The following is a 24,748-nucleotide window of genomic DNA, read 5'->3' as shown; positions in this document are numbered from 1 at the left end:
GTAAAAGCCATTAAATCCGTTGAAATAAGAACAACAACACGAACGCGCAATGTTTACCGTGACGTCCGCACTGACGTTATAAATAAAGGGCGCGTAATCCATGCTACGCATCCAACTACCAACTACTACGACTACCAACAACTACCTAGTTTGCGATATCAGCATCCGCTGGAAGCGAACGTTAACTTGTCATCTACCAACCAACCATCCATGCTACGCTAGTTTGCGTTATCAGCATCCGCTGGAAGCGAACGTTAACTTGTCATCTACCTACCTACCTCCATGCTACGCTTTCATTCAGACGAAAATGAGTTTCTCAAAGCAGATCGACTTTTCTGACAAAGTAAGTAAATAATCTCCAATATTGAAGTTGGAGAAATAATTTAATTGGGGAGAAAAATATAAGACTGTGAATAAATTAAGGTTTAATACAAGATCCTTCAAGAGGATTCCTTAAATAATACAGTTGGAGAATATTTCCACTATTGAAGTTGGAGAAAATCCCCACGATCAAAGTTGGAGAATATCTCCAAAATATCAAAGTTGGAGAATATCTCCAATATATCAAAGTTGGAGAATATCTCCAATATATCAAAGTTGGAGAATATCCCCAAGATCAAGTTGGAGAAATACTTTTGGTTGGAGAAAATCTCCAATCTAAAATTTGGAGAAAGATTAAAAATAGAGAAACCTTAAGCTTAAAGTTGGAGAAATTAACATTCTCCAAGATCAAATAAAGAGCCCATAATTAAATACCAACATTGGGTTGGAGAAATATTATAACTTTTTATGAAACAATAATAATATAAAATAAGTAACGTAAAGATACAAAACTCTTATATATCCTAAATTAAGATTAAGATAATGAAATTTAAGTATATATAATATAATAACAAATTAATATAATTAATAATTTAATTCCAGAAGTGTAAATTAGAATAAACTAAATATAGATATTTAGAGAAGCTGAGAAGATACCTGTTTGATTTGTTTTATTGTAGTGTTTACAAATAAAAGTATTGTTGTTTATTTGCGTGTTTTGATATCTCTCCAACTTCGTAGCATTTTAGGTTTGATGTTGGGCGGGTCCTTATATTTATAAATTGATAACAAAATTACCTTCATCCTGACAGATTTTTGGGATTTGTAACATTGGTGTCAGAAGTGGGATTTCCAACATTCTTACCTTGGCTACACTGGAGAGAATCATAACCACAAATACAAAGAAAATAAAATAATTCTAATTAAAATAGCATAAATATGGCTAGTTATGATCCTGACATATCTTTTAAAGAGCCTAGTCTGGTGATAAATGAAGAACAAGATAACAATGAGAACATTAAATTCAATTCTGAAGATGAATTAATTTTGAATAAGATAACTGAGAAATTAAATATGTTTAAACATGATTTTTATATAAAATTAAATAATGAAATTACAGAGTTGCATAAAATGATAAATAAAACTTTAAATGCTGGGAACTCTTCTAATACCAATTCTTCTTCTAATTTAAGCCTCAGTGATAACGATAACATTTCAAATTCTGCAATAGATCAAAATGAAAATTACCATCATACCCAAATACATAGTAGACGTAAAAGAGTTACAATTAAACCTCAGCAATACAATGGAGAGGAAGATTTTGACGAATATATTACTCAATTTAATATCATTGCTGATCTAAATAATTGGATCAATAATGAAAAAGCATTATATTTGGCAAGCTCCTTGTCAGGAAATGCAAGAATAATTTTAATGGAGATGAGCCAGACTGACAGACAAAATTTTGAGAATTTAGTTAAAACTTTAAATTTTAGATTTGGTTCAATTGAAAGGTCTGAAATGTTCAGAGCTAAATTGCAAAGTAAAGTTAAAGGGAAATCCGAGTAACTTTCGGAACTCGCAATGTCTATCACAAAACTTACCAGGCAATCGTATCCAACAGCCAATACTTCTTTAACAAACATATTAGCATTAGATCATTTTATTGATGCCATTCCTGATGCTGAAATAAGATTAAGAATAAGGGAATTAAGACCACAAAAAACAAATGAGGCAGAAATTTTAACAGTGAGACTAGAAGCTCACTGGCTTGCAGATAGACAAAGAGGACGACATGTCCATGCCATAGAGTGAAATGAAACAAAAGTGGCAGTAAATGCTGCAGTTTCAGAATCCACTAAAAATGATCAAATTGATATTAAGAATTTAAATAGTTCCATAAATTCCCTAGAGAAGACAACAAGTCACTTAATACAGACCTTAAAAGGAGATTATCATTCTAGAAATGACCATTCCAAATCAAATTGGAACTGGAATACAAACAAAGCCGCAAATAGAAATAATAACGATCATAATAAAAGATATAACTATAATAATAATCAATCAAATCATTATGGCAATTTCAGAAGAAATTCTGAAAATAATCATTATAGAAGAATGGAATCTCAAGATGTTAATCATCATAATTTAGGTTCTGAAAGACATTTGCAATCCACTTCTCATAATTTTGTAAATACTCAAGAAAATACAGATAATTCGGGAAACATGTAATTGCTGATTTCGAGGGTCAGAATTCAGCAACCTTTATAGACAGACCCAAAATTATAGCAATTAGTAACATAGGTAATAATCGTGGGTTGTTCACAAATGGGAAAATTAATGAGACAAATGTTGAATTTGTATTAGACACTGGTGCTTCAGTATCTATAATAAGTATGCCATTGTTCAAAACTTTACAACAGGATAACAAATTCCAAATGGAACCCACTGATAACTTACATTTAGTAACTGCAACAGGTGAGAAACGTCCATTTGTTGGTAGTTGTACTGTTAAAATAACGTTTGGATCATTTAATTTTAAACACCAGTTCTTAATAGCTGAAATAACACAAAGAGTAATATTAGGGATGGACTTTTTAAGTAAAAATTCAATCAATTTATTGTTAGAAAATAAATGTATGAGCATTAAAGGAGGAAAACTACCAATCTATTCTTTCCAAGAGGGACAGAATAAAGAGTGTAGTAGAGTATCTATTGCTGAAGATACCATTATTCCTGCACTATCTGAGACCATTATATTAGGAAACGTAATAGATCCCATTCCAAATACAAATACAGTATATGTATAACCAAGTGACAAATTCACAGAAAAGTATGAAGCATTGGTGGCTAAAACATTAGTTAATCCTAGTAAGGGGATAATTCCATTAAGAATTTTAAACGTTAATGATACTGATCTAAAGCTTTACAAGAATTCTGTGGTCGCCAACATTGAGACTGTACATGACGAGGAGTTAATAGAAGGTCATGTAGATGCTGTGCATGTTAACGAAGTGTACATGTAAGGATTCCCTTCCAGACCATTTAGAACTTTTATATAAGGAGGCATCCTCAGATTTGTCAGCACATGAACAAAATGAACTAAAAAATCTACTTCAATTTTCAAGATGTTTTTTCGAAAACTCCAGATGACTTGGGCATGACACATATAGTTCAAAATAAAATTGATACTCAAGGTGCAAGGCCAATAAAACAAGCTCCCAGACGAATTCCACTAGCTCTAGCAAAAGAAGCAGAAAAGGAAATATCTGAAATGGCAACAAAAGGTATTATCGAGCCTTCTGAAAGCCCTTGGCGCAGTCCTGTAGTCATACTGCGAAAAAAACCTAATAATGCCTTAAGAATATGCATTGATTATAGAAAGTTGAACTATTATACATTAAAAGATTCTCATTCATTACCTCAAATTCCCCAGATATTAGATGCAAGTGGAGATTCATCTCTATATTCGACAATAGATTTAACCAGTGGCTTTTACTTCAAGTAGCATCAGAAGATAGATATAAGACAGCTTTTCCCATACCAGGTTGCGGCAATTTAAGTCCCTTCCATTTGGTTTGACCAATGCCCCTGCAATATTTGAACGTCATATGGAAAAAGTTCTATATAAGCTCAGTTGGCAAATCTGTATGGTTTACCTTCATAATGTCTATGAAAACCGAAAAAATCGACCAAAATCGGCCATTTTTTAGTCATTTTGATCAGGAAAAATTTTAAAGTTGGACCCAAAAAAAATTTTCTTTTTTTTGACTGAAATCGATTTGGGGGGACCGAGGGAGATTGGAAATTCGATTTAAAGATGTTTTCCTGAATTTTGGCGAAAAACTAGAGACGAAAGACGGAAAAAATCGGGTTTAATTCATGGAATAAAAGGCCAATTTCTAGCTCCTGTAACTTTGGAACCAAGTCAGATACAGCATCCCAGTTTGTGGCGCCATGTAGCGCCACGAGTTGGCTATCCACCCACCAAAGCGCAACTCTCTCGCATATACGGTTTGCCTACAGTAGCGGTTTTAGTTTGACCTATGAAAACCGAAAAAATCGGCCATTTTTTAGTCATGTTGATCAGGAAAAATTTCTAAGTTGGACCCAAAAAAAATTTTCTTTTTTTTGACTGAAATCGATTTGGGGGGACCAAGGGAGATTGGAAAATCGATTAAAAGATGTTTCCTGCATTTTGGCGAAAAACTAGAGACGAAAGACGGAAAAAATCGGGTTTAATTTATGGAATAAAAGGCCAATTTCTAGCTCCTGTAACTTTGGAACCAAGTGAGATACAGCATTCCGGTTTGTGGCGCCATGTAGCACCACGAGTTGGCTACCCACCCACCAAAGCGCAACTCTCTCGCATTTACGGTTTGCCTACAGTAGCGGTTTTAGTTTGACCTATGAAAACCGAAAAAATGGACCAAAATCGGCCATTTTTTAGTCATTTTGATCAGGAAAAATTTATAAGTCGGACCCAAAAAAAATTTTCTTTTTTTTGACTGAAATCGATTTGGGGGGACCTAGGGAGATTGGAAATTCGATTTAAAGATGTTTCCTGCATTTTGGCGAAAAACTAGAGACGAAAGACGGAAAAAATTGGGTTTAATTTATGGAATAAAAGGCCAATTTCTAGCTCCTGTAACTTTGGAACCAAGTGAGATACAGCATCCCGGTTTGTGGCGCCATGTAGCGCCCGCCACGAGTTGTCTACCCACCCACCAAAGCGCAACTCTCTCGAATGTACGGTTTGCCTACAGTAGCGGTTTTAGTTTGACCTATGAAAACCGAAAAAATCGGCCAAAATCGGCCATTTTTTAGTCATTTTGATCAGGAAAAATTTGTAAGTTGGACCCAAAAAAAATTTTCTTTTTTTTCACTGATTAAAATATTGCCAACAAGAACAATTTAAATGAGGCGGGATTTTTTTATTTTGATTCCGAACATGCCTGTGGTCGACAATTATCGATCTCAGTACATTGGAAAAATGATTTAGTGGTTTTGGATATAGTGCAGTTCCAGCTTCGTTAAAATACATCAACAATTAATAACAGCGCGCATCCAATTTTCATTTTGTGTATTGACCTTGGTTATAGCAAACAATTTTTCAATTGATTGAGTAATCGCTCTTTTATATCAACCCCTGACGTAACATTTTCCGTCCGTGTGCTAGTTTTGAAGGATTTCCTCATTGGTGCTCTTCATAGTTCCGAAGGATCCATAATGACTGCAGTTAATCCTGATAATTTTGAATACACACGGCTAAGAAGTCTAAAATCTGGTTATTGATAAGCATATCTGAACAATTCCCGTTTCTGAGACGGGGTACGAATGGTGAACAATGCTTTTCAAGATATAATTTAATTGGGGTTATGTTCGAAGATGCGTATATCCAAAATCTTCGATGTTAGTAGCCTCCCTTTACATGTTAAGATGTCATATATCACAGGCCAATTCCACTTAGCTTTCACAACTGGGTAACATATTTTGTCTCATAGAAAAATATACCAGGTATACCGAATATATATTCTCTAAATGACATTTAGAAATATATAGAACACTAAATAGATAACAACACTATTATGGATATACTACTAAAGGAAGTAGTAGTATATTCCTTGTAAGACATTTAGAAGTATCACAGCACATTAAGAAACAACAGTTTTTATGGATATAGACTTCTATTTATTATTGAACACAACGTTTCATTACACATACAGGTAACGTTATCAAGTGGTGATTAACCATACAGATCAGAAAATTATATATTCCAGCTAAAAACTTAACAACTCAAAGTTTCTTTAAGTAGTAGTATATCCATAATAGTGTTCTTATTTATCAAATATATTTTATTTATGTATACTCTGCTTTGGTATACAGAGTTGAAGATTGAACGTAATGTATTTGACGTTCTACAGCAACAAAGCAACACATTTTTCATCCGATTTCTGAGCATGAGAAAATTGTTGAACACGTCATTATTAAGTAAGATAAAAGAAAAGAATGAAAAATAACATCAAGAAATTCTAAATCATTAATCTGAATTGTGAAGAAGGCATCTAAGTCCTTTTCCTTGCATTGTTAGTTTATTAACACGTAGAATTTAACGAAAAGTCCACAAAATTTTCTTGCCTATTCATTGCGTCTATATTCAGTACCAGTAGGAATGTTAAGAGTCAAATGAATGGTGTTCAAGATTTAATATTTAACATAGAACATATATTACGAACAATTATTAATTGACAATGAATACATTGGTCAAGGTGCCAAATTTATCATGACTGCCTTGGGCAGTGGGTCCATCGTTCATTGCTTAAATGGACCACATTGATGTCATCTGATTTAAATACAGCGCTAGGCATATTTTTTTTTGGAAAATCTAATAAAATGATGAATGAATTTTTGTTAAATTTAGAAGAGGACTCCTTTCTGACTCTTGTATATGTATATGAAAAACACAATGACCAGAACAGTGTTGCAGAAAAGTCTCATTTGCCATTAACAAAATTTAACTGTTACAACAAATTGTCTAACCGATAGGACTTTATTTTTAATAAGTCACCTTTGGTGGTATTATTAACAACGACATGTCCTTGGTCAAGCTTGTGTTAAGCAGAAAAAAGTAATGCATCACATTTTTTTTAGAAACAATCATAATTATTGATCCAATAAATCAATTTTACTCGTAAGAAAGTGAACAGTTTTGCAAAACAGATCGGTTCCATGAGAATCAGATGCTTGTAGTGGGTCATCATGGTTTCTTAATTCTTCTTTTACATCATTAGGAATGATACAAGAGTTCTGGTGAACAACCAGGTTCATTCCCAGTCCATAGTCCTTCTTGATTCACTCCAAAATCTTGAATATTCTGAAATAAGAATTATATTTAAGTGGACAAAGTATTACTGGTAGATGGAGTGAAGGGAAAAACTATTTTCATTATGGAAATTATTTTTATATAATAAGAAATAGTGAAGATTATATTGCTAGGTACAATTTAATGGGTATTTTGTTCAATAAATAACTGTCAAAGATAAAAAGACACAAATTTGTATATGCATACCTCATGTGTCAAAGTTTCAGACGGATTCAGCATTTAACCATATGTCCACATCTGAATTGGAGATTGGAATTGGGCAGTTCTCAATGGCCGTCTCATAAAAAAATCTTCTAAAAAAATCTAGGTGGTTCTGAATTCTTGGTAATAAAAAACATAATGCAGTGCATAAAGATGTAGTTCATCAGTTGATATTAGAATACCTTGGTCCTCCATTGAGCGAAATAAATTATGAAATAATCCAATGCAGCCTGTCCACAGATCTCGCCAAAATCGCTCAATTCTGAAAAGATATAATATATTTACTGGAAATAATAAACTTTTACAGTACTGACATCAATAACAGCTAGAAATATTAAAAATATTAAAATAATATTTCTATATCGCTCTACATTTAATGTATTGAGCACTATTTTAACAGTAAAAATGAAATTTTGCTTCAATCTTCCAAACCATATTAACTATGTGGACTCTCTGAAAGGGATGCCAAGCTGACAAACACAGTTGCAGTCGGAAGGGTGAGTCTGCCCTGGCTGGCTAGCAATACCTGCCACAATATTCATCAAAGTGGAGCTGTGAGAAAAATTTTTGGACTTGTGTAATATCAAAATCTACAATATGAACATACATTTGGTTATGAACACTGCGTCCAGAACATCCAGTTCTTCATCAGATATTGTACTGAATTTTTTTCCATATTGGATGCCATATTCCGCAAGCCTTGTCCTCAAGGTTCTGACGTTAATTCCAAAAAGTTCTGCAATATCTTTCTGCTTGAAATTGCACTCTATAAAAACTCCAGGTGGCTCGAAGGTATTAAAAAAATTTAAAAAAGGGCAATAACTCATACTAAATATTTTTTGATTTATCTGATTTAAATCCATTATATAAGAATAGCTTGAAATATAAAGGCCCTTATTAATGGAACTCTTTACCTCGATCCTTCAAGAAAATCTTCCTTGAAAAAAATTTTTTTTTGCAGGGCGTTCGCTTTTTTTTAATTATAGCAGTTTTCTTCAATTGGAAGATATCATACTCTCGGAGGAAGGAGAATAAATCTAACATTTTGGAAGAAAAAGTAGACATAAAAAAACCTGTTCCTCAACACATGTGAAAATATTATTTACAATACAAGAACAAGAAATTTCCAACATCAGTAAATCAAAGATCAAAAATACTCCCGATCGGTGATCGGTGATGCTATCAAAATGGGGAGAAAATTCCCTACTGTGCAAAACTACGTTAAGACATACATACTTTTTTTAAAAGCAGTAATGTAGAAGAGAAATATAAATAAGTCGGTACATGAAACATTTTAATGTATAAATAACAAATAATAAATTGTATTAGAAAAACGAGATTGATAACAAAAAATTAACAAAAAAATTTTTCAGAATGTAAAATTTAAAAGAAAGCTATTCCATATTTATTAAAGATTACTTAGCATTTTGACATGATAAAAAGGCTCCCTACTTATATATAAACACATTCATTGTTTTAAACCATTTTAAACGTTATTTCTGAAATACTCCTCATCCCTAATTCAAAGCAAGAAGCCATACTTCCCCAATAGATAAATCCCTCCCCGCCCCCAAACCAAACACAAACCCAAAAACGAATAACGAAATAATATTAATTCCTTAAGTATTTGAACTGCAAGTTATTTCATATATAAAAGAATCTAATGGAGAAAGCACAAAATAAGAAGCATGCTTTGGTTGATACACCCAAACAGTTGTGAGATCTGGCTCCGTTACCCGCACTTGTTTCTGCAACTTTAACTACGTAGGAAGTAAAAGGAGTGACCAAGTTGGACTTCATAGCAGTTTTCTCAATAATTTCTTTGTAGAGGTTGTTACGTGTTCGAGCGTAGAATTCTAGTTGAGCTGCTATCTTCGAACCCTCTTCGTATATGTCATTATTCCTTTTTCGTATATCCTTTGGTCGAACAACGACAGCTTCCTTTTTCATTGTTAAATTTAAATTCCCATCTCTTGAAATTCCCTGAACTAAAACTGCCTCTGGAGGAAAATCACCAGCTCTCTGCAATCTTCCAGTAACAATAATCTCGGTTCCGTCAAAATATTGATGGAATTTGTTCTTAGATGTTGAATTCAGTTTAACATACCGACTGTCGTAGCTAATTAAAACATCCAACAAAAGAGGATCCTTTATTTGCATGTACGCTTTTATAATCTCCTCTCTTGCTGTGGCATCTTCAGGTATTTTTGCATAGATTCCACGGTTTTCTTTTGTTAGTTCCTTCAAAAACTCATCGTCCGAATTATTACCAAATCCTAAACAATAGATAGATATGGAGCCGTCATTCTCACTCTTCACATTTTGCAGTATTTTTTTTCTGCTAGTTTCACCTACCGATGCCCCTCCATCAGTAAGGAAAAATATTAGCTGCGCTCGCCTACTCTTATTTGGAAGGGCTTTCAGTGATATAATAGCTTCAAGAAGAGCATCATTAATAGCTGTGCCTCCACCAGCTTTAATAGTATCACGAACTAGTATCTTGGCCTCCTCGATGTTTGTTAAATTCGCCTCAACCGGATAATCAAACAGTGTTGAAGTGTTACTTTCAAATCTTAAGATATTGAAATTATCATCAGGATTTAGGTTATCCAAGATGGTCAACATTGATTCACGAAGTTGCTGAATTTTGATACCCGCCATAGATCCACTGGTGTCTAATACAAATAAAATGTTCTTGTCTATTGGTTTCAGTCCACTCGGTGTAAAATAATGAACGAAGTATTCATCTTTGACATCAACCATACCAGCACCCTGTGTATAATTCAGATCATACGTAATGATTACTTCTCCAACTACTCCTTGGTTTGAAGCAGCTAACTGTTGATCCCTAGACAGTTGATAGAGAAGACTTCTTTTGGTTGGTGTCTCTAATAAACTCGCTAAATCAGAACTTGCGTCGTGAGAATCGTTAGCCATTGGTAACATATACGAAAATGTTTCAAAACCTTGGTCTTCTAAGAAGATGGCGTTCACCAGTAAAGTGTCCACTAATTGGCCGGGCTCTACAATAAGTCTTTGTTTGTAATGTGAACCTTTTCGTATTAACTGTTCATAATAGGTAACTATGAAAGTTGTCTCTTTATCAGCAGCCAGAGTTAGATCAATTTCGAAAATGTTTCTTTTAGGGTCGTCAATTAACCTTTTTCTGACCTGTGCTGTTAATGCATTCTGTGTATTGGTTCCGTTGTCTTCCGTTGATATGTTTTCATTCAAAACCATTTCACCAGCATATTCTACACCATCAATGATTGCACTAAAATTTGCTATGAATGTATCTTTAGGAATCGGCAAAACAAATGTTGAATTAACTGTTTCCGAGTGTTCGTTTTCAACATGAATCGTATACCTCACAGTAGCAAAATGGTTCTGTACAAAAGAGTTGATAAAATAGTTTTTCATTGTAAGCGTTTTATCGTCATCTCTCTTGAATCTCTCCAGATCGTCCCTGACCAGATTCGCCGAAACACATCCACTACTTATAAGTAATACAAAAATGAACTCTTTAAACATTTTGAGTTTTTCCGATTAGTATGTACACTTTAGCTTACTGTTTGCTTAGTATGAAACTTCAAGCAGATTGTTTCTTCTTTTATAGAGTTGCAAAACAAAGATTGTGCACGTTTGAATAATATGTTTGTGACGACGAACTATTAAAAAAACATTATTAGCACACCCTGCTTCCATTTTTAGGGATTTCCATGTTAAGGGATTGCAACATGGAAAAACCAACCCCAAATACTAATAATAGTAGATATCATCACGAACTTACAAGTGAATACAGTCAACATATTCGACATTGCAAATGTTATAATGTGGGTGTTCCAAACGTATACAAACTTTCAGTCAGTTCCCTAAAATACCAACCGGGCAGATACTAATAATAGTAGATGCTGCCACAAACTTCCTCAATTATACCACCGCTATTGCATACACCCTTGGGTGATCTCTGTTCGGGTTATATGATTACACTAGGGCGGCTATTAGTTTGCTCTTGATGCTGCCAAAAAAACACAAACTTTGCCTATGATTTCAATAGCATCAACGATTTTCGAACGATTTGAATACGATGGTTTAATTGATAAATATTATAAACTATTTTGATTCTATTCTGTTAAAGACTTTTTTGTTTTGATTCATCGTCTCTTCAACATTCGAAATTATTATTTATTTCTACCGTATTTCACTGAGGCAGACAAACCTCTTACTGAGGTGTTGTCACAGGATTGAACCGGCCAATCAACAGACATGCACAAAGCAATTTTAACGTTTTGTTTGTAACAAGGATCGCGTACGCTATATATGAGTAAGGGAAAATCGTATAATATCAAGTTAAAGGAGGTTTTGATTGGTTCAAATTCACAATCTTAAACGGGGTTAATTTTTTTTTACTAATAAGGGGCTTGGTATGAACGACGATGATGTTGATGGATTCTATTGGAGCGCTTTTAAGATTGCTTTCAAGCGCAATAGTCGCTACATTCAAAAAAGTGATTTTATTGCTTAGGGCAATACCGATTAGGATTTTATATTCAAAACACGTATTGGCTGCATTTTAAAGATTTAAATAATACCCATTTAATTCTAAACATATGAATTTTTTTAAGAATTCCATCCCCATAAAGAAGTTACGAAAGTTCCTAGAACATAAATAACGCGTGTCTCGCGAAGGAATACCTCCCGTTATATTTTTAAGTATACTTCATGCACACTTCTTTATTACGTTCTGACGTTAGTATTTTATGATTAAACATTACGTCATACCACACATTATGTATATTATAAATTGTATTTATATATATTGAATACTACATTATCATGAAAGAAAACATTTATTGTTCAATATTCAATAAAGATTCAGTTTACTCGATCAGGATATATGATTCTTTTCTAAATATAGCATGTTTAATAATAAATAATATCATATTGTAAAACCAATTCGTTTCAGTCATTGGTAAGTCATATTTATTTATGTGATAATAAAATGTCAAGTTTATTTTAGTATAAGATCTGAACTTTTAACTTTCTGTCAAAATAAAAATTCAAATTTTAACTTTTTGTCAGAACGTGAATAATTTTTTTTTTATATAAGTAATGTGCCCGTCCAGTATCATGTTTATATGTAAATATGTTTAACCAGTAAGTGTTACATAGGCCAACCTTATTGCTATATCTATATATGTTTAATATTCATGTATCTGAATCGTGACACAATTAATAAACTAAATTATTATTATTATTATATCGACTTTGTAATCTTTTTCGATTGGGTAATTTACACCAGCAACAATCTCCACAAGTTAGATTCATTTCATATCATACAATTATTTACTAGACAATCTTTTGATATAATTTTTCATAACGAAAATTTTGCTTGTCGTAGACAGATTAGTCAGTCCATTTGTGTGCTGCCAACTAGCAAAAACATAGACTCGTTGACTATATCCATGCCTGTACAACGGTACTTTCAACAGAAATGGTGAAATTGATGCTCTTATGACTCATTTATTCTAGTCATTCATATAAAAAGGTAATTTAGTAATATTAAGTTATTTTTCATTCATCTACAAAAGGTAATTAAGTGATAATTAGTTATCCAATTCATTTTCCTATGGTTGTTCTGAAAAAAAAACTTATGATCATTTACATAGCTTTACATAGTGGTAACCGTTCAGACCCAAACCTGAGATACATGTTTAAAATTCTACCCGAGAAAAAAATATGGTCGTTCTGGTCGGTACATGTTTTAGTTAATTAGGGAATACGGATAAAGGTGAACGAAGTCAGTCTGAAAATAAACACATCTTGGCATTGAAGTTTTTTGTGGCTTGAATTGAGTCAATGTGCTATGCAGGTTGTTTTATTTATTTAAGATAAGAACAACGTAGCCTTGTTTAAACCAACAGCCATGAGCAGTGAATTGAGTAGAAGTTCCGGTTCATGTCGAGCTGTTGATGATAAATATACATTTGTGAGTAGTCAACGGCGCCGATGTCATGGTGGTGTGTAGATCTCATACATATTTAAAACTTTATAACTGCAATTATCACACCATACGTGCAGCCGAGCTCTGTTATTTAGGGTCCATGTTGGATAATGGTACGCCAAGATCAAAAGGGTGACGTCACTTCTGTATTATAACGGTAAATATTTGTAACTTAAACTACAGCCCACAAATAATAACATCTACTCGGGCACGTGCTTTAATATAGGTCACAAGAGATCCAATTACATGACAAGATAATACAGGAAACCTTTTAAAATGTCCGGTCAGGATTGATAAAAAATATACCTGTTCCGAGTTCTGAAACTGTTATTCCTCATTGTTTTGTCGTTCATTTTCTATTAAATGATATAAATCAAAATGGATACATGTATTTACTTATTTCATTTCGTATATCTGTATTATTCGTATAATTTGTATATGTATGTCTACAGGTCAGTTTTTCATTTTCCCTTATAGCTCATGCAATTATTTCGAAATATACGATGGCATAGCGAGGATTTCATTGACGGAGGTGACATCTGAGGGCCCTCAGTTCCCCTTTCTGGATTTAATAGGGCACTAGATTTGTTGGAGGTCAGGGGTTCACCCCCTAGGAAAATGTTTCTAATCTAAAAAGGCGGAGCATATATCAAAAGCTATTTGGTAGTAGAATAAATTTAATTCTTTATGGCCGCTATTTATAAAACAGATCAATATTTAGGGTCCATGTTGGATAATGGTACGCCAAGATCAAAAGGGTGACGTCACATCTGTATTATAACGGTAAATATTTGTATTTTTACACAGTTAGATAATTCCATTGACTAGCGACATCAGACATTCATAAGTTTGTTTTCATAATTTAAATAAGCGACTAAGATAAGACTAAGACTCTTAAATAATAAAATAATAAAACGGCACAGTTGCCTGGTTACAATAGTTCTAACCTCAGTAACCTTTAAGATTGAACAACCATGTACAGTCTTATCCAGAAGTAAGAAAGTTAACGTTCCCTCAATCCAAAAACGCAAATGGCTTCAAATGGATAAAATAGGTCAAAGGCAATTAGGATTAGCCAGGATTAGCCTGGACCCATTTTGTATACTTAAAACAGAGTTTGACTAAAAAAGAAGAATTTTCAAAAAATTTCAGACTGGGACTCGAACGTGGGACCCCCAAGTTGCCGAGAAAGTGTCAAAACCTCTTGGCCACCGAGACCTAAGCAAAAAATGCGCATTTTCTCAATACAAATTGGTTGGGAAATATAAGACGGGGGCTTAAATGGTCCACAAACAACTTGTACACTTTTAGCGAATGTATTAAACTGGGGCAAAGGCAATTAAGGTTAGCTTCGGATAGGTCTTTCATTTCTCACGACAAAATTCTAACTATATATTGCATAGATTTAAAAGATACAAAGAAGCATAGCATACTTCAAATTAAGTAATTGTATTCAAGTAAAAACATGTTGAATACAAAAAGGTATATTAATACTACGAAATAATCTAGGGTACTTCTGAAACTTGAAACAGAATAAAAAAAAAACTGGTTAGAGATTTAGAATTCCAAAATAAATTTACCGTGTTCAGATGGCAGTTTTGTTTGTATCCGGACAAAAAAATCGAACTATCTGTTTCTAAATCTTAGATTAATATGAGATATCCGTAAAACTATTCAGAAGTATAGTTTTCTGCACAAATACACTTACCATGGAAGCATTACTAGATGGGCAGTTACGACTTTTGACGACAAGATATAACAGAAATATCTTCTCGTGAAAATAAACGTTCTCGACAGTTTAAGTTTGAATGCTGAAACCATCACACTTGCATTGCTCAATCGTTAAATATTGAACGAATTTGAAGGCAATAACCTCCGAAAACTTATTGGTATTTGAATTTTGAATTGATTGATGTTGATATTTTTTATATTGATGTAGATAATTATATAAAATCCTTTCTTAAATGTTTATATTCTCTGTAAGCAAGAAAGGCATTTTGGTCACATGTGTTGATTTGTTGCTCTGGAACGTCAAATACGTTATGTGCTATCTAAAATTCTGTATACCAACTTCATATGTCCAACGCATACACAATATTTATTCGGTTTATCTGGTTTATTTTTCTATGAGACAAAATATGTTACCCAGTTGTGAAAGCTAAGTGAAATTGGCCTGTGATATATGACATCTTAACATATAAAGGGAGACTACTTACAGCTATGCAACGAATCAATATTTAATTCATCTTTATTCTGGTATTAATCTGTTTTAAAGTGAAGTACGGGTTGTTATAAACAATTTCTTCTCAACTTTGGACATAAATCTAAGTAATTTATATCTTACAAGGCATTATTCATCATTTTTGGATTCCAATCGTATCTTTGTCTTAGAAACAGGAATTGTTCAGTTTGTTCAGTAATAGTGTTAACAGTATACAGTCGCAATTTTAGACTTCTTAGCCATGTTCATCCATAATTATCCCGATTAACTGCAGTCACTATGGATCATTGCAGTACAATGAAGGATATCCTTCGAAGCTGTAGCACAAGCTAATTGTAGACAGTTTACTATTATCAATATCAATAAACCAAATGAATATGGTAACCTTTGCTTGAGATTTATTTACATGTACATTAATAGGCTAATACAACAACAATTCATCAAAATCAATTGTTGGTGTATTTTAACGAAGTTTAAAAATTCTTTAAATATCCAGCCATTCCAAATGTAATTTCAATGAGCGTGACCATAATTAAGAATTTTCGGCACTATTTGGTGATTTGACCCAGTTACATACATTAAATAAAAGATGTACAACATTCGGTCGTAAAGGAATCATTATCGCACTTAGAATTTAGTGTGCTTGCACCCTTTGGGAATTTTCTGTGCTAAACAATAGCAAAACAATACCAAATCAGTGTCGTATTCAAATAACTCGAGAACAATGGTTGTTCATTCCTATCGGGTAATAATCTGCTAATCTGCTAGTTAGTTGGACATCTCTTTAAGATGGAACCAATGTATTGAGATCGATAATTGTTATGACGGTCGCAGGCTTGTTTGGAATCAAAATTAACGCAAATTGATAAACTCGGCTTCTGCCTCATTTACATTGTCTTTGTTGGCAATGTTAAGCAGTAATGTAGAAGAGAAATATAAATAAGTCGGTACATGAAACATTTTAATGCATATATAACAAATAATAAATTGTATTAGAAAAACGAGATTGATAACAAAAAATTAACAAAAAAAATTTCGGAATATAAAATTTAAAAGAAAGCTATTCGATATTTATTAAAGATTACTTAGCATTTTGACATGATAAAAAGAGTCCTCACTTATATATAAACACATTCATTGTTTTAAACCATTTTAAACGTTATTTCTGAAATACTCCCCATAATTATTAAAAGCGATAAACCATACTTCTCCAATAGTTAAAAGCGATATCAATATTACCCCCTCCCCCCCTCCAAAAAATATTTTAAGTGTTTGAATTACAAGTTATTTCATATATAAAAAAATCTAATGGAGAAAGCACAAAATAAGAAGCATGCTTTGGTTGATACACCCAAACAGTTGTGAGATCTGGCTCCGTTAAACGCACCTGTTTCTGCTACTTTAAGTACGTAGGAAGTAAATGGAGTGACCATGTTGTACTTCATAGCAATTTTCTCAATATTTTCTTTGTGGAGGTTGTTACGTGTTTGAGCGTAGAGTTCTAGTTGATCTGCTATCTTCGAACCCTCATCGTATATGTCATTATTCCTTTTTCGTGTATCCTTTGGTCGAACAACGACAGCTTCCTTTTTCATTGTTAAATTTAAATTCCCATCTCTTGAAATTCCCTGAACTAAAACTGCCTCTGGGGGGAAATCACCAGCTTTCTGCAATCTTCCAGTAACAATAATCTCGGTTCCGTCAAAATATTGATGGAATTTGTTCTTAGATGTTGAATTCAGTTTAACATACCGACTGTCGTAGCTAATTAAAACATCCAACAAAAGAGGATCCTTTATTTGCATGTACGCTTTTATAATCTCATCTCTTGCTGTGGTATCTTCAGGTATTTTTGCATAGATTCCACGGTTTTCTTTCGCTAGTTCCTTCAAAAACTTATCGTCCGAATTAACACCAAATCCTAAACAATAAATAGATATGGAGCCGTCATTCTCACTCTTTACATTTTGCAGTATTTTTTTTCTGCTAGTTACACCTACTGTTGCCCCTCCATCAGTAAGGAAAAATATTAGCTGCGCTCGCCTACTCTTATTTGGAAGGGCTTTCAGTGATATAATAGCTTCAAGAAGAGCATCATTAATAGCTGTGCCTCCTCCAGCTTTAATAGTATCATTAACTAGAATCATGGCCTCCTCGATGTTTGTTAAATTCGCCTCAACAGGATAATCAAACAGTGTTGAAGTGTTACTTTCAAATCTTAAGATATTGAAATTATCATCAGGATTTAGGTTATCCAAGATGGTCAACATTGATTCACGAAGTTGCTGAATTTTGATACCCGCCATAGATCCACTGGTGTCTAATACAAATAAAATGTTCTTGTCTATTGGTTTCAGTCCACTCGGTGTAAAATAATGAACGAAGTATTCATCTTTGACATCAACCATACCAGCACCCTGTGTAGAATTCAGATCATACGTAATGATTACTTCTCCAGCTACTCCTTGATATGAAGCTGCTAACTGTTGATCTCTAGACAGTTGATAGAGAAGACTTCTTTTGGTTGGTGTCTCTAATAAACTCGCTAAATCAGAACTTGCGTCGTGAAAATCGTTAGCCATTGGTAACATATACGAAAATGTTTCAAAACCTTGGTCTTCTAAGAAGATGGCGTTCACCAGTAAAGTGTCCACTAATTGGCCGGGCTCTACAATAAGTCTTTGTTTGTAATGTGAACCTTTTCGTATTAACCGTTCATAATAGGTAACTATGAAAGTTGTCTCTTTATCAGCAGCCAGAGTTAGATCAATTTCGAAAATGTTTCTTTTAGGGTCGTCAATTAACCTTTTTCTGACCTGTGCTGTTAATGCAGTCTGTGTATTGGTTCCATTGTCTTCCGTTGATATGTTTTCATTCAAAACCATTTCACCAGCATATTCTACACCATCAATGATTGCACTAAAACTTGCTATGAATGTATCTTGAGGAATCGGCAAAACAAATGTTGAACTAACTGTTTCCGAGTGTTCGTTTTCAACATGAATCGTATACCTCACAGTAGCAAAATGGTTCTGTACAAAAGAGTTGATAAAATAGTTTTTCATTGTAAGCGTTTTATCGTCATCTCTCTTGAATCTCTCCAGATCGTCCCTGACCAGATTCGCCGAAACACATCCACTACTTATAAGTAATACAAAAATGAACTCTTTAAACATTTTGAGTTTTTTCGATTAGTATGTACACTTTAGCTTACTGTTCGCTTAGTATGAAACTTCAAGCAGATTGTTTCTTCTTTTATAGAGTTGCAAAACAAAGATTGTGCACGTTTGAATAATATGTTTGTGACGACTAACTATTAAAAAGACATTATTAGCACATCCTGCTTCCATTTTTAGGGATTTCCATGTTTAGGGATTGCAACATGGAAAAACCAACCCCAAATACTAATAATAGTAGATATCATCACGAACTTACAAGTGAATACAGTCAACATATTCGACATTGCAAATGTTATAATGTGGGTGTTCCAAACGTATACAAACTTTCAGTCAGTTCCCTAAAATACCAACCGGGCAAATACTAATTATAGTAGATATTACCACAAACTTCCTCAATTCTACTTCTGCTGTTGCACCTCGGTGATGTCTGTTGGTCATATGATTACACTAGGGATTTAAGGCGGCTATTAGTTTGCTCTTGATGCTGCCAAAAAACCCAAACTTTGCTTATGACTTAAATATCATCAACGATTTTCGAACGATTTGAATACGATGATTGATAAAATTGATAAAAAATATATCTATTTAGATACTTTATTAAACGTTGATTCATTGTCTCTTCAACATTCGAAATTATTATTTATTTCGACCGTATTTCTCTAAAGCAGACAAACCTCGTAGGTAGGCTACTGAGGTGATGTCACGTGATTTTAAACCGGCTAATCAACAAACATGCACAAAGCTGTTTTTAAGTTTTGTTTTGTAAAAAGGATCTCTCTCATTAGATATAAATGAGTATCTAAAACACGTATTGGTTGCTTTTAAAAGATATAATCTAAACATATGAATATGACTTATAATTAAATCCCCATAAAGAAAATCCTAGAACATAAATAACGCGTGTCTCATGAAAGAATACTTGACATTATATTTTTAAGAATACTTCATGCACACTTCTTTATTACGTTCTGACGTTAGTATTACATGATTACACATTACAACATACCACACATTATGTATATTATAAATTGTATTCATTTATATTGAATACTGCATTATAAGGAAAGACAATATTTATTGTTCAATATTCAATAAAGTTTCAGTGTACTCAAGCAGGATATATGATTATTTTCTAAATACATGTCTAGCATTTTTGTTTAATAATAAAAAATAACATATTGGAAAACCAATTCGTGTTTGCAGTCATTGGTAAGTCATATTTATATTGACTTTGTAATGTTTTTCGATTGGGTAATTTACACTACATCAACAATTTCAAAATTTCTTTTTATGTGAAATCCACAAATTGGATTCGTTTCAAATCATACAATTGTTTTCTGTTCAATTATTTTTAGTCAGTCCATTTGTGTGCTGCCAACTGGCAACAACATAGCATTGTTGACCATTGTACAACGGTACATTCAACAGAAATGGTGAAATTGATGCCTTTATGACTCATTTATTCTAGTCTTTTTTATGACTTTATAATTAGGGTATCGCGGTCGCTCGTTAGACACTTGCTTTCTAACTTAGAGAATTCGATCCCGACCCAGGTAATATTATTTTACAAAATTTCCCCCTGTAAAAGAGGTCGGGTCAAGCTTTCTAGATAGTTTGAACACCCGACGTAAAACTCTTTCAATTTTAAGATAAGCGTATGAAGTTTATATCCGATATATTAACGAGATGAGTATAAGATCGATAAGCTGGAATGCTGAACATCTTACAACTTAAAACAATCGTCATTTTCTCTTCATCATGGATACAATCATTATTCAATGGCTTCTGTTGGTCCAAATATATGCTGCCGGAGATACCACATCGAATGAATTGTACACTTTATATCATAGTAATAAATTAATTAGTGGCTATTATAGAAAATTTATCACGTTAAGGCCAATTTGTGGAGCTTGGTGTCAGCTTTTCCCACAGTGTTCGGCTTTTGCTTATCACAATTTACAGAAAGAGTGTTTCTTATACGAAGGAAATTTGAATGACTGTGATTACCTAATAGAGAATACAATGGAAACATTCATTCCATTTACAGAAGGTAATATTATTCATTCATTTGATGTAGTTCATTCATTTCATTTAAATTGTAGACATTTATGTAGTTTATTTCACAAATTGTTGTTCTTCATACATTTTATTTACAGAGGCATTCATTTCATTTAGAAAGGGTAAAATAATTCATTTTTTTTTCATTTGCAGAGAATAAATATAATACATTCATTGTTATATAATCCATTCATTTCATTTACAGAAGGTAATAGAATTCAATCATTTCATTTACAGGGTAATATAATCCATTCATTTCATTAACAGAAGGTAATAGAATTCAATCATTTCATTTACAGAGGCATTTAGTTATTTCATTCATTTACAAGAGGTAATTTAGTGATATTTAGTCATTTCATTCATTTACAAAAGGTAATTTAGTGATATTTAGTTATTTCATTCATTTACAAAAGGTAATTTAGTGATATTTAGTTATTTCATTCATTAACAAGAGGTAATTTAGTGATATTTAGTCATTTCATTCATTTACAAAAGGTAATTTAGTGATATTTAGTTATTTCATTCATTTACAAAAGGTAATTTAGTGATATTTAGTCATTTCATTCATTTACAAAAGGTAATTTAGTGATATTTAGTCATTTCATTCATTTACAAAAGGTAATTTAGTGATATTTAGTCATTTCATTCATTTACCAAAGGTAATTAAGTAAGTTCGGGTATGCTGATAAATGTGATTAGGTCCGTCTGAACATATCTTGGCATTGGATTTTTTTGTGGCTTCATTCAGAAAATTTGCTTAGCTTTGCAGGTTGTTTTATTTATTTAAGATAAGAACAATGTAGCCTTGTTTAAACCAACAACCATGAGCAGTGAATTGAGTAGAAGTACTGGTTCATGTCGAGCCGTTGATGATAAATATACGACATTTGTGAGTAGTCAACAGGCGCCGATGTCATGGTGGTGCGTAGATCTCATACATATTTATAACCTTAAATATGTTACTTTATACAACAAAAACAAAGCAGGATGTAAGCATTGTAAATTAAAGTTTTTCTCTTTTCGACATAACACACTTACAGTGGGAATGGACGAGGTATGACATCTGGTGCATCTTACGGTGTGTCTACTTAAAAGTCCACATTGCACCCGGGTGCCTACTTTTTGAACGGTATCAAAAATCCCGCACTGTACACTACACTAGACCTCGCATATTTTCGGTATTCCTTCGCATGTTCCATCGCATATCAATAAAACTCTTGAAGATTAAAACCAGACAAGAATTTGATCTGAATATCAACAATAGACAATTTATTATATGTCGTCCATTTCAGGAAATCTGCTTGTAAGAATATCCTGGACAATTCGAGTCAGTTTTAGAGTTACTTAGAACCAGCAGGGTTCTTCCATAGTCTATCATCGTCTTGAAATATTTCCGAAATGTTTGTTCTTTTTCAGACGTACGAGACCAAATTAAAGGTTTTACCTTGAAGTTGAATTTACGTGGAAAATGTGACGCTGAAGGATTCAGTAATGCTGATTTTTGCTTCCAAGACACATCATTCATTTCTCAGTATATATACAATATAACACAGTGTATATCTTCTACCGTATTTAAAGCTAGATATATATTTATCAACAATGGGGCTGCAAGTGACTTCCTCCATTTTAAAGAGCTAGAGGTATCGGCAATGTAGTTCATGTATATAGGATCAGTTTCACAGTTTTGAAAAGGGGCCACAGACTTCACAACTAAGTCAGTAGCAGAGCACAATTATGTGCCAATTTACTCAAAATACACTGTATAGGATATGCACCGTCTCGGTTCTATGACAAATCTTAAGATGTGTGCTAGGCCATCTGGCAATTCAAAGAATGTCATGGAATAGGGCTGGGCGATATTGGTTCAAGTGGATATCACGATATAAGGCAATAAGATATCGCGATATGGATATATATCGCGATATGGATATATATCACGATATTTCTTAAGTATAATTTTACTAGTCTTAGAAACAAAATGTTTTTTTTCTATTTATAAGTTCAAAAAATAACAAAAAATAATAAATATTTCTAAAAAAACAGTATAGTATCATGAAAAAACATCGGTTTTAAATGTTAAGTTACTTGTTAAAATTGTGTAGATGATCTTATCTGGATAAAAATTTGAAGATGTAATATTACTAATGATATAATTATATTCCTATACCGGTATATATCGTGATAACGGTATATCGCCCAGCCATATCACGGAATAAAACAATGACAGATTGAGTTGAAAAAAGGTAAACCTTAAAGTCATAGAATATAATCTCTATTTTTAAACAGTTTTTCATTAACTTTACAGCATTATACATATTTTAACAAAATGATAGGTAATGGGAAAAAAGATAATTAAGATGATGGTTGAATGAAACCAATCGATGTTAATGTAAATGTCCTTTCTGATTCACGTAGTATCAAGTTCATTTCATTTCACATTTTCAACAAATATTGCTTTTTCTTAGTTTGAAGATAGTTGCTAATTGAAGGCATCTGAAAGTAAAATAGTTTTCACTTGAATTATATAGTGCAAGTGGTAGATGGTTATAAGGACATTACTCCGATCAATCAGGTTGTTAATATAATTCTCATTGCACTCACTAACAGCCTCCATAAAAATGTTTTAGTGTTTAATGCTGAAATCAGAAGCGTGGTCTTTCTGGGGGACATCTTCGTTCCACGCCCACGCCCCCTTATCAAAATAAAAATGGGACCGTGTGTCCAAAAAGCTTCGTATGAAGCGAAATATTTTAACCAATCAAACGAGAAACAATCCTAATGTGGAAGCTTTTTGATTGGCTGGTTTAAAAACATGATATCATTATATATTTGGTCCTATTACAAGATTGGTCTGTTTCGGTCAAACAAGGTAGAAAGTCACGATGGGTTGGAAACGGAAGTGACGCTGATCTAATATGGATAAATAAATCCATAACTGTATAAATTAGCCGTGAGGACTATTACTAAAGAAATGAGAACACCTCCTCAAGTTCAAATTTATTCAGTTGTTTCAGCATCTTTTTTATTTTCTATTTTGGAAAAAAGCCTTCGTCCGAAACCGCCATTAGGCCTGAAAATTGTGTATGGAAATATCATTTCAGGAGTTGAATTTAACACTAAGATATATTTCATTGGATAAAACTGTTGTTTACGAAGTTTAATATAAACGTAGTCTGAAAACTGATTTGATTTGTGTTACCTCCCCTAAATTACTGGCGTTCTTAAATTACAGGGAACACCAAATAGTAAGAATTCAAAGGGAGATATTGTAATCGAGGACCATGAAGGTAACAGAAAAAGAAATCTCTGCTTTAACAGTCGGTAAGATTGGTTCTTTGCATGACGTCATTTGCTTGGTGACGAGAAAATGGCGGCCATGGGCTCTTATCTAGATTTGAAAGTCCGATGACCTTGAAAAGAATAAGCCATCTTCACTCATAATTCCAGTGGGTAATGATAAGATCAGTGCCAAGAGGTTTGGCCAAGGACCAGCTAGCAGAAAGGACCCTTAACTGTAAATCCCGACTAAAATGAAAATGTGGTTAAACAAGCAGTCCTGTTTGTTATACGCCTGTAAGTTGTAAACATTCAGGGATCTAAATTTAAGGTCAAATATTTTTCTATCAAGTTAGCCTACAAGCTTTCAATGATATTCCGTCCGTGTGCAGGAAATGCAGTAACATAGTTCACTTGAGATACACCAGTTAGAGTTGACATGTTTCTGACTCCCTAAAATGTGGGCATTATAAGATGTCAAATGAACAACATTCGTGTGTCTGTTTCGAGGAGGAATAAATTCATTTTAGTCATCGACATTTTGAAACATAATCCAAATGTAATTAATCAAAGAAGGCTTCAGAAGATCAAAGAAGAGAGTCGTT

General features: G+C 33.1%; 4 protein-coding genes across 4 annotated transcripts; 2 read left to right on the top strand and 2 right to left on the bottom strand.

Moving 5' to 3' along the window:
• Window positions 1–1,260: 1,260 nt before the first annotated feature.
• Window positions 1,261–3,131, top strand: LOTGIDRAFT_165779 (hypothetical protein; the record flags this gene model as incomplete). The annotated part of the gene is made up of 2 exons (XM_009062797.1): window positions 1,261–1,864; window positions 2,689–3,131. The coding sequence occupies 2 exons, from the start codon at window positions 1,261–1,263 to the stop codon at window positions 3,129–3,131; spliced, it is 1,047 nt and encodes a 348-aa protein (XP_009061045.1).
• Window positions 3,132–9,595: 6,464 nt separating this feature from the next.
• Window positions 9,596–10,798, bottom strand: LOTGIDRAFT_73285 (hypothetical protein; the record flags this gene model as incomplete). Its single annotated transcript, XM_009062691.1, has 1 exon — window positions 9,596–10,798. A coding segment is annotated over one exon (1,203 nt), but the record flags the coding sequence as incomplete, so codon positions are not given.
• Window positions 10,799–17,465: 6,667 nt separating this feature from the next.
• On the bottom strand, window positions 17,466–18,695 carry LOTGIDRAFT_126268 (hypothetical protein; the record flags this gene model as incomplete). Its single annotated transcript, XM_009062796.1, has 1 exon — window positions 17,466–18,695. A coding segment is annotated over one exon (1,230 nt), but the record flags the coding sequence as incomplete, so codon positions are not given.
• Window positions 18,696–20,567: 1,872 nt separating this feature from the next.
• On the top strand, window positions 20,568–22,522 carry LOTGIDRAFT_165776 (hypothetical protein; the record flags this gene model as incomplete). The annotated part of the gene is made up of 4 exons (XM_009062795.1): window positions 20,568–20,859; window positions 21,073–21,075; window positions 21,656–21,856; window positions 22,284–22,522. The coding sequence occupies 4 exons, from the start codon at window positions 20,568–20,570 to the stop codon at window positions 22,520–22,522; spliced, it is 735 nt and encodes a 244-aa protein (XP_009061043.1).
• Between the last annotated feature and the right edge of the window lie 2,226 nt (window positions 22,523–24,748).

This window comes from Lottia gigantea, assembly GCF_000327385.1.
Source record: "Lottia gigantea unplaced genomic scaffold LOTGIsca_53, whole genome shotgun sequence".
NCBI classification, from domain to species: Eukaryota; Metazoa; Mollusca; class Gastropoda; family Lottiidae; genus Lottia; species Lottia gigantea.
This window is presented reverse-complemented; position numbering and strand designations above follow the sequence as displayed.